This window comes from Hydra vulgaris, chromosome 13 (assembly GCF_038396675.1).
Source record: "Hydra vulgaris chromosome 13, alternate assembly HydraT2T_AEP".
Taxonomy (NCBI): domain Eukaryota; kingdom Metazoa; phylum Cnidaria; class Hydrozoa; order Anthoathecata; family Hydridae; genus Hydra; species Hydra vulgaris.
Genome location: NC_088932.1, coordinates 7,735,589 through 7,752,852, shown reverse-complemented (window position 1 = coordinate 7,752,852; position 17,264 = coordinate 7,735,589). Strand labels below are relative to the sequence as shown.

General features: G+C 27.5%; 1 protein-coding gene across 2 annotated transcripts in view; it reads right to left on the bottom strand.

The window, feature by feature from the left end:
- The window catches only part of LOC105844195 (uncharacterized), an 89,561-nt gene that overhangs the window by 13,766 nt on the left and 58,531 nt on the right, over nt 1-17,264 (bottom strand). Inside the window, exons 4-9 of one of the 2 annotated variants that reach the window (XM_065815372.1) lie at nt 6,246-6,725; nt 5,396-5,465; nt 5,140-5,299; nt 4,736-4,961; nt 4,574-4,649; nt 3,203-3,252 (exon numbers count right to left, since the gene is read on the bottom strand). In XM_065815372.1, the coding sequence (XP_065671444.1) occupies nt 3,203-3,252; nt 4,574-4,649; nt 4,736-4,961; nt 5,140-5,299; nt 5,396-5,465; nt 6,246-6,725 (1,062 nt within the window). Of the gene's footprint in view, nt 1-3,202; nt 3,253-4,573; nt 4,650-4,735; nt 4,962-5,139; nt 5,315-5,395; nt 5,466-6,245; nt 6,726-17,264 lie in introns of both variants that reach the window. The other variant, XM_065815371.1, reaches the window with a different exon arrangement.

The following is a 17,264-nucleotide window of genomic DNA, read 5'->3' as shown; positions in this document are numbered from 1 at the left end:
GTGTTTGCTTTTATTTAAGCCACGTGATCAAATCTAGTGCAAAACAAACGAAACTTTTCTAATGAAAGTTACGAAATAATAAAGATGTTGATATTTATTTTAAATTAATATAATAAAATAATAATGGTTCCTTTCTATTGTCAATGGTTTAAAAACTTTGATTAATTTAATTATTTCTTTATTTTCTATATTTTTAAAAAAGTCCAAAATATAAATCCAAAGTGCCAGGTTCAAACTGTTGTCTACCAGGATAAGCAGATTCAAGTCCTGATAAGCACAAAAATATCGCCTTATTCAGAATTTCTATGAGGACAGAAGGTTACTACAAAAAATGGATACAGAGATTGTTAGCTGTTGTTGCTCGGTATAGAGATTTTGACAACAATTTTAAAGAAAGACTCTCAAAGGGCAATACTTATATATGCGAGAGCCATTTTTTAGCAGAAGATATTGAATTGACTAGTAAGGACATTTTTATGTATTTATTTGTTTAGATTTGCTTTTACACTCTGTATTATTTAATTCTAAAAGTCTAATTTTGGGCAACTCTGATATATTTACGTTATTGAAATATTTTATATTTTAGAAACTGGAAAGAAATCATTCCGCTTTGAGGCTTTACTAACTATTAACTTATAAAATCACATTAAAAAGAAAAAAACGTACTTAAAAGACACATAACTCTTATAAAATATATTATCCCACAGAAACGAATAACCTATTCAAGCTTAATAGGTTTACTGAAAAAAACTCAAAAGTTAAAACCTAGTGGATGGGAGACGACATGTAAGGAAAACGATATCAAATTTAAAAAGTTATTGCCTATGTATTTGTTACCAAAGTATAAAGTTGTAGTGTATGAAAGTTTAGTGTTCACCATTATTGTATTTGGATTGGTCTTGGCAGATTTTTTTTTGACCAGTTTTCAACGACCAGTTTTTGTGTTGTTGATAATAAAAAGTTACCATAACGAAAAAAAAAACTATAAATATAATCTAAATATAAACATATATAAGCAATCCATGTATAAGCATATAACAAAATGTATGAATTATTTGTATTAAGTTTAAAGTTTAAGTATTTATTTATTGTTTGATTTACGCTTTGTAGTTTTGCTTAAAGATTTTACTTTAAAATTTTGATCATTATTTTTTACAGTTATATCTTTTGCGAATGAAAATGTACAAACTTAATAATAAAGTTCTATCATTTTTTATAACAAGTTAAGCTTAATTTCTTCATCAATGGACACAAGTTTCACATCATACGCAGTTGCATTGTAAAAACGTTTAACATTAGGATCCTTTTAATAGGTGTTTTGTTTAATTCTTAATTTCAGTATTTCAGAGGTTAGCAACTCAAGTGTCTTGTCTAAAATGCTTCTCAGCTAGCAAGAAAATCTGATACCATTCTTCAGATACTCCTGTTAAACCCCCTCTGTTTTAGGCATTTGTTAGCTTCTCTGAACTTGAAACTTCTTAAGTTGTTTGAAGTAATAATGCAATTACAGTTTGATGGTTCTGGCTTTAGTAATTTTTTGTTATTTTTGATTTTTGAAGTAGTTTTCTTACTACATACTCGCAAAAATATTTTAATCCATCCACTTAACGTGATGAAGTTTTTTCAACTTCAATTTTCTTTTGAAGAAGAGCTTTAAAAATAGTGAAATAATTTATCGCATAACTTTGTTGTAAATACCGTTGATGCAAATCTCTTGAAATTAAGATGTGTATATGAAAATAGAGCAGTAATGCTATAGAAACAATATTGCTATAGAAGTTGTAGCAATATTTTTTAGCATTTCCAGATGAATTTAATTTTTACGACATTTTTCTTACTTCATCAAAAAATTTTTTTGTTATTTTTTTTTTTTTTTAAGTCTTTTATTTTTGAAATAGCTTCAGGATAACGCATATTTGTTGACAAATCAGCTTAAGTTTCTGCAACAATTCTTTTTATATTTGTGATAAAATCATTATAATGCATATCTGTTTGACTCTTTGTGGTATTTTTGTTTTTAATGTGTCGTGCAAAGCCTCCTTTTGTTTTATACATTTTGAATTCGCAAACTTTGCACTTGAAGTCTCCAATATCGACTATATAATATATATTGAAAATAGTATGTAAGATTACAAACACTAAATATTATTACACAGTAACTTATAAATTTTTTTTTTGTTTGACTTTCATTTGCGTTAATCTTCACACCAAAATAAACAGTTCTAGTTAAAATTTAAAACTATTATTACCTTTAATAATGAATTATCAAAATATTCTTGCAAATCTGGATTTAATTCATCATCATAATTAATATTTATTATATAATCAAGCGTTTCGCCTGTAAAAAACTCTTCAGAAAACAATATTTTATAAGTTTGCTTTGCACTAGATTTGATCATGTGATTACTTTTTCCACACTTTTCAAGATATGGCTTTAAAATAAGATTAAACAACAGCTTTTCTAGACCAGGGTTTATTTCTATTGACTATGTTAAAATACAGTACAAAAAAATCAAATATTTAACGAATGTACCCTAACTTTATGTTAAGTTGTATTAAATTATTTATTATTAAAAACATTACCAATTACACAAAAAATACTGTTATTTGCTAATTATAAATTAAAAAGTTTTGAATTCTTTGCATCTGTTAAATGTAACACATTTTTTGTTTACTTTTGTTCAGATATTCTATGTTTTGGCTTTTTAATTTTTCCCCCTTTAAAAAGAATGACTCAAATTTACGGTTAAATATGAACAGTTTGGAAAGTTACTGAAAAAAAATAAAGAACAAAATTTATGTTTATGCCCCTAAAATAAGGTTTCAACGAATTAAACAAACAACTATTTCAACAAAAAGCCAGTAAATACTCAAACAATTACTTCACTTTAAATAAAACAAAAAAAAAAAATAAAAAACAAAAAAAACAATGACGTGGTTTGCTGTACTTTTAATCAAATAGAATTAAAAACAATTGATTGCATTTTGAAAATAAAACAATGGCTCACTTCTTGACCAAAGCGGTAAATTAATTTATTTTTAATGTTTGCGCTAAGAAACAGGTATAAATTTGCTAATAACTTATGTAGTCAATTTAAGAGATAAAGAAACGGTAGGGATATACTTAGGTAGAAAATATTGGTAATTATTATATAGAAATTATGTTTTGATAATTCATTAATTAAACATAAAATCATTATACCTTGCCAAAGTTTACCATTGTTTTTAGAAAAGTAACACGCTGCTTTGGTTCTAAATAGAAATCTTTAAATTGATATATAATAATTTGACATCAGATTAAAAAAATAAAAGATAACAAGTAGTATTTTTTTAAAGTTACCTGTTTTTTTCCAATAATTTCATGAGCTTACTTTTTCGGAAATAAGGTGTTTAGAAAACTGAATAAAGTTTTTTTAGTTTCCGAAATACTATTTAAACATGTTTTCTTATAAGATTTAATAATGTTTTATCGAAGCAGTGTTAACTACGATTGCTCGGTTGTTGTTGTGTTTTTTTTTTATTATTATAAGACCTTTTTTATTATGAGGCTTTTTTATTATAAGGCTTTTTTTTTTATTATAAGGCTATTTTTTTTTATTACAAAGCTTTTTTTTTTAAATAATGAATAAAAAGTGAAAAGTTTAATTAAGTAAGAGTGAAAAGAGAAAAAGTTTGAAGTTTTTAAAGATAGTCTATTAGAAGTTCTAAAGACCATATATATTAAATAAAATAATCAAAAGACTTTTATTTTTTTATTTTGTTGATGAATCTTTTTAAATTATCAAATACTCTTTTATAAAGATTATTCAAAATACACAAACGTTACTACTTTGAAAGTACATATATAAAAGTAAAACAAATTGTAAATTGTAAATACTTAGATAATATGAAAAAGCAAAACAAGTTGAGATCAGAGGCGATTCTGCAAATTAAAATGAGGAGAGGGGGGGGGGGGAAGGAGTGGGTAAATTCTTACGAAGACTGGTAAAAAATAAATAAAAGGGCACTTAAATTAAAATCATCTAACTGAATTTTGTTAAACACCCAACTACCTATATTCGTCAAAAAACCAACTTTTCATTACCTGAAAATTACCTTGTTTGGAGTGGAGGAGGATTGTTAAACACCCCCTAAAATCCCCCCGTATAATTGCTTCTGGGTAAAATGGCTTTAATGAATGAGTCTTATGAGAAAAGTTAAAAACAATTTTAACGAGCACAAATTATGTAGCCAAAATACAACTTTAGCAACTAAAATCATAAAAGTTCATAACCAGTTTACATAAGAAATTTTTATAAATTTTTGTTTCAAAAAATAGAAACTACGTCTTGCAATCATTTCATTAATGGTATTTGCAGAGTAAGAGAAAATAATATTTAAGAATGAGTGAGGGATGACAGTTGAAGTAGAGGTAGTATAGTTTGAGCATCCGCACGGTTTATCAATAAAACAATACAAAGTAACATTAAAAAAATTGCTATAAAATCAATGTAAAAACAAATCATATAAAAACAAAAGCTACATTAAATTTTGTTTTTTATTAAAACAAAAGAGTGTAGCAAAAAGCATTTACGTGACAACATCCTGATCCATACATAAATAAATATGCTGGTATTTGGTGTCCCAGTAAACTCCACGGCCAAGGTTTTCTGAAAAAAATTAGTTTTCAAAAAATTTTCAAAATATTTTTTCAAAAGAATTTTTAACACAATAAAATAAGAGATAATTAAGTTACCTGGTAACGAGTTTAAAGTTTTTGGTATTCTAATTTGACAGGTTTTGATAAATACCTCTTGCTGAAATTCTTTGTATTGGCTCCATACTTTTCCTGCTGAGCTTTGGTAAGAGATTTTAACATACGCATCTACCATAAAAGAATATGCAAACTGAGAACATTTTTTATTATGTGTAGCTTTAATTGAATGGTTAAAGTTACCAAGTAAAGTAAGCTTTCCAGGGAACTGTAAACAACAAATAAATCATTATTTTAACGGCTTGGATAAAGCATTTTCAAGAGAGCTCAACAAAATCTTACTTTACCGTTGTATCAATACTTTTCTCATTTAAATTTTTTTTCATTTTAAAGCAAAAAATTTAAATATAATTTAAATTTCAAAATATAATTTAAATAATTTTTACATGATATTTAATTCTTGAAGAGTCATCTTTAATAAATCCATTCAATATGCTTTCGGATGTCAAAGAAACAAATGATGGGAGATAATATTCAAGTGATAAGTTAAGAGCGCTTTTTCCTGGTTCGTCAGCATTTTTGAATAAAATAGTTATCGAAAATGTGCTAAAATATGAATAACTAATTTATAAAAAATTTATTATCATAATCATCATTTCATATTTTACAGTATATTAAACAATATTTTGTAAGATTTTTTACCTTTCTTCAAGTAAAAACTCAAAATCAATGTTCAATGAAGGTTTACAAAAGTTCTTCTTGCTTGTTACAACTTAAAATTTATATATATATATATATATATATATATATATATATATATATATATATATATATATATATATAAATAAATATATATATATATATATATATATATATATATATATATATATAAATATATATATATGTGTATATATATATATATATACTAAATATATATACTTTATAAAGGAAGAGCTGGGCAAGACAGTTAACGTTTTGAAAACCCTAAGTTATTGCAAAACTATCATTCATGAAGCAGTAATACTTTTTCAGTATGTTCATCTTATCATAATGATTCATTCTCATTTCATGATAATTTTCAGTTTGCAAGAAATAAAAAATGAAATAAAAAGTTCATAAATATGTCATCTGGTCACGTGACATGGGCAAGATGATTTATTATGCAATTTCTGACTCGATTTTTACAAAAATATAAAAACTACTAACTAATAGAATTAAAGAAGCACAAAATAAATGCGCGTTGCAAAAAATATATTCCTAAAAAAGTAACACCTGAAAGACACCATAAATAACCGAGAGCATTTTTTTTTAAAAGCAAAAAGTAAACTTATGCTTATTCGTATAAAATTGCGTTTATGATATTTAAAAAAACCAATTGGCGTTTTAAAATACAAGATGTAAGTACAGTTTTATTTTTACCCATTTTCAAATTTTTTTGTTGAGTTGCTGTATGAAAAGCATTTTGGCCCCATCCGCCACGTATATATTTATAAAGTTAGATACAAAAATACACTTTATTTACTCATTTTATAAAAAGATGCATTAAATTTACCTCCATAACCATTATATATAACTAAGTTTCGAATGTATCCTGTCTGTGCTTGGTACCAGGGATCCCCACTGTAAATTTTAGCATTTTGAAATTCTCTTACGTCGGTGTTACTTGTTGTAAAAGATGTTTCACCATTTAAATTTACACTGTAACTATAACCTCCGTCTACAATAACCTGCTTAATTTCGATTTTTGACCATACTTTTGATTTAATTGGCTTTGTATTAATGCAAAAGTTAGAATTGCCGTTAATCGCCGAACAAATTTGCAGACTTCCGTTTTTATATAGCCACACAGCTGGAATTTTGTCTCCATAAGTACCATCATTATTTCCGTTTGTGACGCGTAGAACACTATTCATTCCATCTTCAAGGTATGCCGGCAAAACTTCTACTGAAATCAAGTATTCTTTTGAAAGAGTTTTTAGAACACCTAACTGGTTTCCTTGACAAGAATCTGCTTCCTCAACAATTAACGAATCTAAGTTTATTAAATTTATACGTGCAGTTAAACAAAACATAAAATAAAAAAGATAAGAGAATACAACTTTTATCAAAGTTGTTAAAAATAAAATACAAAAATATAGCATTAAGCTAAAAGACAGAAAAACTAAATCGAATATATAAAGTAATGAAAACAAACTGCATATTTAAAGTTTGTTCTAATGCCGCTTTAACTTCGTTAGAACAAACTTTGAGTGTGCAGCTTATTATCTCTAATATGTATGTATGTATGTGTGCATGTATGTATGTATGTATGTATGTATGTATGTATGTATGTATGTATGTATGTATGTATGTATGTATGTATGTATGTATGTATGTATGTATGTATGTATGTATGTATGTATGTATGTATGTATGTATGTATGTATGTTTGTATGTATGTATGTATGTATGTATGTATGTATGTATGTATGTATGTATGTATGTATGTATGTATGTATGTATGTATGTATGTATGTATGTATGTATGTATGTATCTATGTATGTATGTATGTATGTATGTATGTATGTATGTATGTATGTATGTATGTATGTATGTATGTATGTATGTATGTATGTATGTATGTATGTATGTATGTATGTATGTATGTATGTATGTATGTATGTATGTATGTATGTATGTATGTATGTATGTATGTATGTATGTATGTATGTATGTATGTATGTATGTATGTATGTATGTATGTATGTATGTATGTAGGTATGTATGTATGTACATACATACATATTTAAACATTAAAATTATGAAACCATTGTCCATAGTTTATGAAATAAATTGCGTGGTAGGAAATTTGTTACTTGTTCACAGCAAACCATAAATCTATTGTCTATAGTTAACTTTATTATAGCTAAAATATTTATTTCTGAAAACATAATATAATTCTTGTTTTAAGAAATAAAGTGTGAGGTGGAAAATTTTTACTAAAACTAGAAATAAATTTCTCGTTTAAGAAAAATATTTCTTTATAAAAATTATTATTTTGCTGTAAATATAAGCATATACATATAAACGCACAGACTGACACACATATTCTTATTGAAATATACAATTTTATACACACGTTTGTATGCGTATACATATATGCAAGTATAAATTAAAAAAAAAAAAATAATAATTGAAAAAAGGCTAAAAACGAAGTCATAAGGGATATTATTTTGAGCTTTCTAAAATTTTAAAATTAGATTTCTTTGTTTTAAGCTACTCCTAATTATAATTGAATCAAGAATAATGGAGAACTTTTAAAGAAAAGTCTGCCATGTCAAGTTAAAAAAAATACATATTTATTTTTAATTAATTAGCGTTTTCGGGAAATAAAAAGGGAATATCAATAAAAATTAATAAAGATATAATAAAAAATGCTGGAACGCAAATATAAGTTTTTGGGGTGTCAATCCTTGTGGATAAGATATTTCGATGAAATTTATTTATGCGGTGAATGTGTTTAAGCAACCTGTCCAAAAACAACTGGGTTTTTTCAGATTACTTTATCACGTCATCTTAAAAAAAGATTAGGAACACGATTAAGTAATTTGTTTACAAAATACAATGGTACAAAAACTCCTCTTTCTGGTAAAGAAAATTTGAAAGAAAAGCTTAAATTTAATGCAAAACTTATATGGAATGGCTATTACAGCCATTAAGTTTTATCAAATAACAAAAAAGCATACTCATTTATTTAACTAGCTTTTCTGATAAACAGAAATACAGCTAATACTGTACAGCAATACGTCAGTATCACCATAATTTTTTTTAATTAAATATTTTAGAAGCCCCAACAAGTCCTTACGGTCTTATCACAGAGCGTTGCGGAAGAGCTTTTGAAAGGAAGTTCACGTCTCCTTCCATACTGATATTATTAAACTTGGACAAAGGTGGACCACGGATTAAAACTAGAAAAACTAGTTGAAACTAGAAATCTGTGTAGAAATCACAGACTTTGATCTTTCCAATCGTTCATTTCCTACAGGCTGACAAGCTACTAAAAAAATGACTATATGGTTAAGCCTAAAGTTCGCATAAATTTAGTACAGCCATGGTGTATTGGTTAGAGTTCTGGTTTCAAAGTTGAAAGTTCGTTGTGTAAAGACGGCTCTCGCCATATATACATTGAGTAAATTATTTTTTTTTAATGCTATTTTTAATTTTTTGTAAGATCTAGTACGTTTCTCCACCTACCGCGATATGGGACCACCTACCGTTATTAATTCTTTACCTACCATGAATGAAAAAATCGTATATTTTGATTTTGATTTTGTTTATTTAGCTTAAGAAAAAAATTCATAAATTTAATATAATTACTAAATAAAAGAAATATTGGTTTATCAGTTTCATGAAAATTATCTACTAAAGATTTTCTCTGAATTAGAACTTTGTTGCTTCGTAAGTATCTTATATTGAGTGTTTTTGTTTTTTTATCGTTTAATTCTTCGCTGTAATTTATAGCTGTAAGTGCTCCTGTAGTTGTTCGTCGAAATATGTTAACTTAACTATTATACCTTTTTCCGAATAATTTTTTTCTATTTCAAATCTTGAATCTTATTATAATTCATTTCATATCATAAATAAATTGTAAAAAGCATACCAAATAAATATTCTCTAGGGTTAAATTACTTTTAGTTGGTAAATTTTATTAACCTGTATGGTTTCTCAAAGGAAAAAATAAAGCAAATTAAAACACGTATAAAAAAATGTTTTTATAAACGGTAAGTGCTAACGAGTATAGTTTTTGTAATCACTCACCATGTCAAGGATTAATCAATGTTATAGAAAAAATACTACTACTTTTCTAAAAATTTAAAATAAAGACTAATTGAGATCGAGGAGACTTCGGACACGGGGAGGAAATGGAGACTTCAATTTCTCCAACCATGTTAACATTAGGACAATGATGTCTTTAGTCGATATGTTGGTAGACATACGGTCTTAGCTTTAAAATAGTTAGGTTTCCCGCTAAAAACAGATTTTAGAGAGAAAAAACAATTTTTTGGTTCTTTGATGTAAAATTTTCAATTCCAAATGAATCATTCAGATCCTAGTTATAAACTCTGCCAGAGTTGGTGCAATTTCTTTAAGAACAAACGGTTATCTATGGACGCATGAAATTTAAGTATTTGTAATCTATATATGAGTTTTTAACAATTCCCTTGATTTTTTCAATATACCTCTTATGAGGAGACTGCGGACTTTTTGGACATTCTCTAAAGTCTTCTCTGATGCTTTAATAAAATAAAAATAACAATTCACTATGAACAATTATCAAAGTTTTGTAAATTTCTATTTGCACAATCATTAACGGTTGCATCATAATTCCCATGTAGATATATTCCGCAAAAAGAATTCTCGCGTTAATGAAAATCCGTTGCGCCAAACTAAAAAGTAGTAGTTGCTAAAGTAAATAAAAAGAGTTTAACAATTTTAACAAGTTTTAGGTTTATTGTTATTTTCATAACAACTAATCAAATGATGACCAAAAACTATAAGAAAAAAACAAAGCGTAAATTCTCACCTGTAAAGTTAAGGTAGGCCGTAAAAGATGTCCGAACAAATAATTTAAGCATCAGAAAAAGTGCTGCTAAACACGGTGTTAGCAAATCAAGACACTTCTACCATATCAATAAAAATAAACATCAGAATGTTAATTTAATAGTTGTTGATGTAACAACTAATTTCAAGAAAAGTCATGTTTTTTCTCCGTTTATGGAAGCTTCGCTAGCTGAATATTTAATTAAATGCACAGCAATGTTCCATGTTCTAAAACCAAAAGCTTCAAGACGTTTAACCTTTGAGTATGTGGAAAAAAATTGTATGAAATATCCACGAAAATGAAGGCATGAAAGTCTGTAGGACCTAATTGGTTCTCGTCATTCATAAAACGTCATCCTAGCCTATCAATACGATCACCTACTGCTACGAGTCTTGCTCGAATGACAGTTACAATAGAGTACTAGCAAAAAATTTTCAAAATAAACTTTATAATTTTATTACACGTTGCAATTTCACACTATCACAAATTTTCAATTGGGATGAAACTGGGGTAACGACAGTGCAGCTTGTTTTAAAATCATAGCTTGGAAAGGGCAGCACCAAGTCAAACAAGTGACATCACGAGAAAGAAGAGTATTGGTAACACATACAGGAATCATAAGTGTGGATAGTCATACCTTACCACCTGTTTGAATTTTTCCTCGCCGCCAAAGGAAAATGATGCAAGGTATTCCAGACTCTGCATCTCTATTGATTCCCATGTTACCCAACAACAAATTTATCCGTATCCTAAAGCTGCTCCACGGAAATCAAACACTAATAATCGAGGAAAACGAAAGGGTAGGTCAATGATAGTCACAGATACCCCAGAAAAAGAGGCGCTTGCAGCTTCAAAAAAAGAAAAAATGGCAAAGAAAGTTACAAAAAAGACAATCAAGAAGAAGATTCTAGAGGGAAAAACTTTTAAAAAAGCAATCCTTTGAGAATTGTCGTTAGATTAAATTTCATGAAATTTCAACAATTGAGAGTACATATAACTTTGATGACAATGGATTCAATTACAGAAGCACTTTTGATGATCTGTAAGGAAGTTTTATAACTGTAATGGTATATGGATGTGGAAAACAATTAAGTCGCAAATACACAGCTAAAGTTGTTAAAAAAGTGAATAGTTGTTATGAAGTGTAGTTTTACAAAAGGAAAATCCCTTCCAATACATTTATAAGAACTAATGAAGAATTTGCATTCATCGCCTATACCGATGAAGTGTGTGCATTGCCAGTTCCTACTGATTATTAAGTGTCCGAAATCGACCCGCATGTGTCGACTTCGGAATACTGTTGCCGTGTCTGGAGCGGATCTTCAGATGATGCTCCTTCACTTTTAGCAAAGGTGCAAAAATGCATTGTAAACATAGTTGGACCTGCACTTGCATTCAACCATGAACAATTGTCTCTTTACCTTTAAACTAAGAATCAACTCTTTCTATAAATACTATAACTTACGCTGCAATCTCTTGTGTCATCTACTAAAACACACTCCGTGCTACTTATCATTGTATTAAGCCGCATCGTTTTATTGCGACTGTTGGTAAGTGCTCCAAAATTTCTTACTCGTCTAGATTTTTTTCCTCGAACATTGGTTCTTTAGAATTCGCTTTCATCATCTTGTTTTCCTGATTTATATAATTTACAATTCTTTAAGTCGTCTGTTAATCATTAGCTTACTTTTTAAACATCATCTTTTCTTTTCCAACAACTTTCCGACTCTATTACTAGTTGCTTGCAGCCATGTTGGAAGTGATGATGTTTAATAAAAAATTTATCAAACTATAATGAATTGCAGGATTTATTTAATTGTAAAAATTTAGTTTAAGCAAATGTAGAATAAACTTTTTTAAAAGCGTCTAATAAAAGTAAAAGAAAGTAAAGAAATCTTCATTTAAAACCATAGCCGTCTATACTAACAGCCCTCGTAAACGCTTAAATCTAAATCTAGCGCTGGGGACAATAAAAACAATAACAACTAAGAAAAAGTTAAGTGCAGCATGAAAATTTGCTTGTAAAAAAGCGTTTCCATTTTGTGTGAGTGAACTATAGCCAATCTATTTATTTTACTTAATAATTAAAATCTATTTATTCATAACAAGCTTCCAACAAAGATAAAAAAAAAAAACATTCCTTACCTATAAAACTTTCTATAAAATCTTTCACAAAATCACACAATCAGAGGATAAATAAGAAATATTTTATAGTATATTTTAAAATGCTGAAGTTTCGAAAAAAATATAAATTAAATATATTTAGTAACAACAAAATTTGTAACAAAGTTTTTAAAGTATTTCAGATATAGATTAGTACTAAATTTTTTACTTAAAATCACTAAACAAACAGAAAATATGAGTAACTTAGAGTTGTAGAGTTTTCACGAGTAAATTACACACACAATAGGTTTACTTTGAAGGCTTTAAGATCTTTTGTTGTGACTCTTTAGATGATCTTAGTGCATATAAATTAACTTGGTGCATATAAGTTAACATAGTTTTTAAAAAAGTGTTTGAAAGTGAAATAGGATGTTTCTTTTTCATATTAAAGTTAAAAGACTCTGATATTAACATTAATATATTGCAGAGTGACTTTTGGCAGACATTATGAACAATTTCACAAAACAAAATATAAGAAAGTATGGTCCACTGACGAACATTGTCATTTGGTATTTTCAAACCTCCACGATTTATTTTAGCAGTATAATTGCCGAATTCTTGATAATAAAATTCAGCTTCTTCCTGCTCTTCAACTTCATTTCGCACAATACATCCAGCTGTATATACTAATCCTGCTTTTGTATCTATTTGTATACTCTTTTCTAGCTCAGGCAAATTGTCAAATATATCAATAGCATTACTGCTAAGAAAATATCCACATTTCTGGCAGTTATGTCCACTTTCTGCAGATAAAAAGCGTACAGTCCTTTTGTATTGACTATTTTCCTGAACTTAACAAATATTTTAATAAAAGTTATGGTGTCATATGCTTCTTTTATATTAATGTTAGATTTTAAAGCAGTTACAGTTTCATCACAAAAGACTTGTAGACAAGTAGATACCTTTTGTCTTTTAATAGATTTCGGTACAACAGACATACTTGTAAGTTTAGACAATTTTAAAATACTATTTTCTTTGAGTCTGAACAAACTTAAGATATTAGACCAACATGCATATTCAGTTTCCCCATTATATTTATAACATAACTTTTGGCTTTTTTCTGCAATCCAGTTATTGCGAAGAGATTTAAGTAGATCAACAAAGTCACATAACAAAAACATATTGTCTTTGGTCTACATTGGATCAACACACTCAAACATTTTAAATAGTGCTTGATTTACACGATTATTATCACATATTAAGGCAACCGGTATCCCTCCAGCGCTCTTTATTCCCTCAAAAAACAAATTGAGTTTGTTTAAACAGAAATTTAGAATTAAGCTCAAAGCTCACAAACAGGTAAAATTCCGCAAAAATATTGCGGTCCTCCATAAAGTGAAACTAGTATAAAACTTAAAACTGTAGTTGCTAAAGTGTCTGCTTTCATTTACTGCTTTTCCAAAGATTGAGTCAGCGTGATAAGTAAGAGATGATTTGATGTATACTTATTCAATCAGTAGCAAGCACTTTTTTTGCATTTTATTTTCAAATTTAGAAAAAACTGAGTTTAATAACTCTGAAACATCCATTGCAGAATTTAGTTTTGCAATTAGCTTTGTTAGGAGAGGTATACTTTTGAAGATTAAGGAAAGATTAAGGGAGTTTCATAATCTTCCCTTAATCTTCCATATAATGATCTTGAAATTGCAAAGCATTCAAATTTTTTCCAACTATAATAGAACTCATATTACGGATGTGTTGCAAAAGATTTTCTTCTTTAACGGATTTTGTTAAGTTATTTAAAAAATTAATAGCTTCTTGTAGTTTTGAGCAAGAATCAAATATGAAAATCCTGTTTTTAGATAAAATTTCAATTTTATGTTTAACCCCACAAAAGTATCCCTCAAAAGTAAGATCATTCTTGATTTTAAGCATAAATTTGACAATTAAAGAGTTTTCTTAAAAATCTGTTGACTGAATGATCAGCAACTTTTCACCAGCTAAATACCAAGTTACTTTAACTGTACCAAAATCAATTTCTTTATTTTGTGATGTAATGTGCTAAAGGATGTAGTTTTATCAGCAGCTAAAAATATATCAAGTTTGTCGGGCATAATGTTACAGACAGATGAAGGCGGAAAACTCTTTCTTTATTTGCCTTATTGTAATTACAATTATAGTTCGTCACACAAAATTTATAGGGCATTTTTTGTATCTATAAACTAGATAACTGTTGTACTTTAATTAAAAATTAGTAAAGACGACGATTGCAATAATTGAACAAAATAAATTCAGAATATTGTTGGCCCCCAGCCCCACGCCTCTATGTACGTGTTTACGAGGCCTGTTAGTAAAGACGGTTATGTTTAAAATCAAATAATATTCCGTGATACTGTGGAAGAAATAGTAAAGTAATTTAGCATTTTTAACAATTTAAAAATATCTTCAAAATACGAAAACTTGAGTAAAGTAAAATTTTGTTTAGCTGAAATTTGCAGGATATGTTTATTTGCTACTGATGCTCCAGTTTTTTTTTTAGAATTTCTTAAATGATTGGATTTTGTTTTTAATTTATGAAATAAAGTGTAAAGTATATATTTTGTCAGTAAACTTGATATTAAATGATTTTTGATTAAAATTTTTTCACACTCGTTTGTCGAATGGTGTATAATATTTTTTTTTTTCGTGAAATTTCAAACAATAAACCTTTGCCTATAAAAAAATATTTTGAAAAGCTCTCTTTTTTTGTACTTTTTGGCATTATTGATATTTAAAGATATTTTTAAATATAAATACTTATAATAGTATTTTAAATAGCTTTTTTATCTAACGGAAATATTTATGTATATATTTAACAACTTAATTTTTTCTTGGTGTACCACCGAAGATGTTTATAATACTGACATATATTTCAACGTTTATTTAATGTTTAGTAAACATTTGTGTCAAAATGTTTCAAAATGTTGATTTCTATCAAGCGTCTTTTTTGGGTCAGCAATTTGCCGTTAAACGTTGTACCCACATTTTGACCAGGTTAAAATAAATATTTACCAATTATGAATGGCTCTGTGTTTACTGAAGTCCAAAAAAATAGACATTTTTTTATGTAGCATTTTACCAAGAAAATAAATAGAAATTTTTAGATTAGAAATTTTAAATTGAAATTGGACCATACTTTGTGAATAGGAATAATAATGAATATTTTGAAGAAGTCAGGAAAGATTCTTTTTTTTAAATAAATTGTTGGCAGTTTTTCAGATTGTTATATATAATAAAGACAATTTTGAATGATAGTATAACCTTTTTTTAAAACTGCTTTTACATGCCCAATGCCAAGATTGCTCTTTTTCTACAAAAATTTTTTACAATGATTTCTCAGCTCTAAAACACCATAAAAAAAACTTGGGTAAAAACCCTGAGCCTAACTCTAACCCTGACTAGCAAGTTGAGCGCAACCATGAAAGTGGTACGGATTCAGTTCATTACTTCCTTCAATTTCTAGCAAACCACTACTGCATTAAGATAAATAAAACAATTCGAAGTAGAAATACTATTTAGGCCTATAATATTTTTAACATTTATATTTGATTTAAATATTTTGATTTTTTTTCGGTTTTACCGGTAAGAGATAAAAAAAGAGACATAATACTCAAGAGACATTTGAGACATCATAAAATTATTAAATTTGTTTTCAGATTCAATTTTTTCGGAAAAGTTATCTTCAATAAAAAAAATTTGTTAATCAAAAGAGTTAACTGTTATGAATAAACCTGGCCATATGATCTGCTATAAAAACAGTCTTGTTGCCAGATGTTACACGACAAACATTATTATCTGATATAACACTTTTACAGTTTATTTTTATACACAAAATTGTATAAAAGTAGTTTGGACAGTTTTTCATCTTAAACTGACTATTGTTTGCAAGGTTAAATATGAAAAAAATAATATTTAAAGCCCATTCTGTTGATAAAAATTGATTAGGTAATTAACAATAATTAACGTAATCTTAAATCACCTATAAGTACTCTATTTTATTTATTGATGAGGAAACCATATATCAGACCCGTTTCAAAATTAATCTATAAAAGAGAAGTGTTGCCGGATATAAACGACTAACAGTGTTCCTGATGTAATACTTTTACAGTTTATTTTATTACGCAAAAGTGTATAAAAGTAGAATGGATAGTTTTTCATCTTAAACTGACTTTTGTTGGCAAAGTAATATTAATAAAACAATTTTCAGAACCTATTCTGTCGATAAAAATTGGTTTGGTAACTAACAATAACTTATATAAATCGCTTATAAGTCCTGTATTTTATTGATAAGCGGTCATGCAAGAATAAAGATATATACAACTTTTATTTGTATTTATAACACTGGGCAACAAATAAAAAATATAATAAACATAGATTTAATTTACAGCATTAGATTTTTCTAGATCAGATTTTTGAGCTGATTATGAATATGGAATCCATTTTAATCCTTTACGTCTAAATTCTCCTAAAACTTTAAATTTTGTTTTTTTTATTCCGAATTAATTTTAAGCTAAAGTTTTCGCACACTTTTAACATAAAACATTCCTTTTTTAAATTACGTTAATGTAAAGTTATATTTATACTCGATTTGGAGTAAAAATAAGGCGGAATTCAGATTATTTGTATTTTATTAGAATTTAGACTATTTGTATTTTATTGCAGGATGTCTTTAACCTGCAGACGATCTTGTAGAAATAGTTCAAACATTTTCTGTTACACTCAAAATTTCTTACTGCTTACGACTTCTATTTTGGATTCAAGGTGGGAAAATATGGCAAAATGTTGGCGCCTCAGTATAGTTGCACCCACTGCTACGTGTGTTTGACTTAACGGCTGAATGGAAAAGA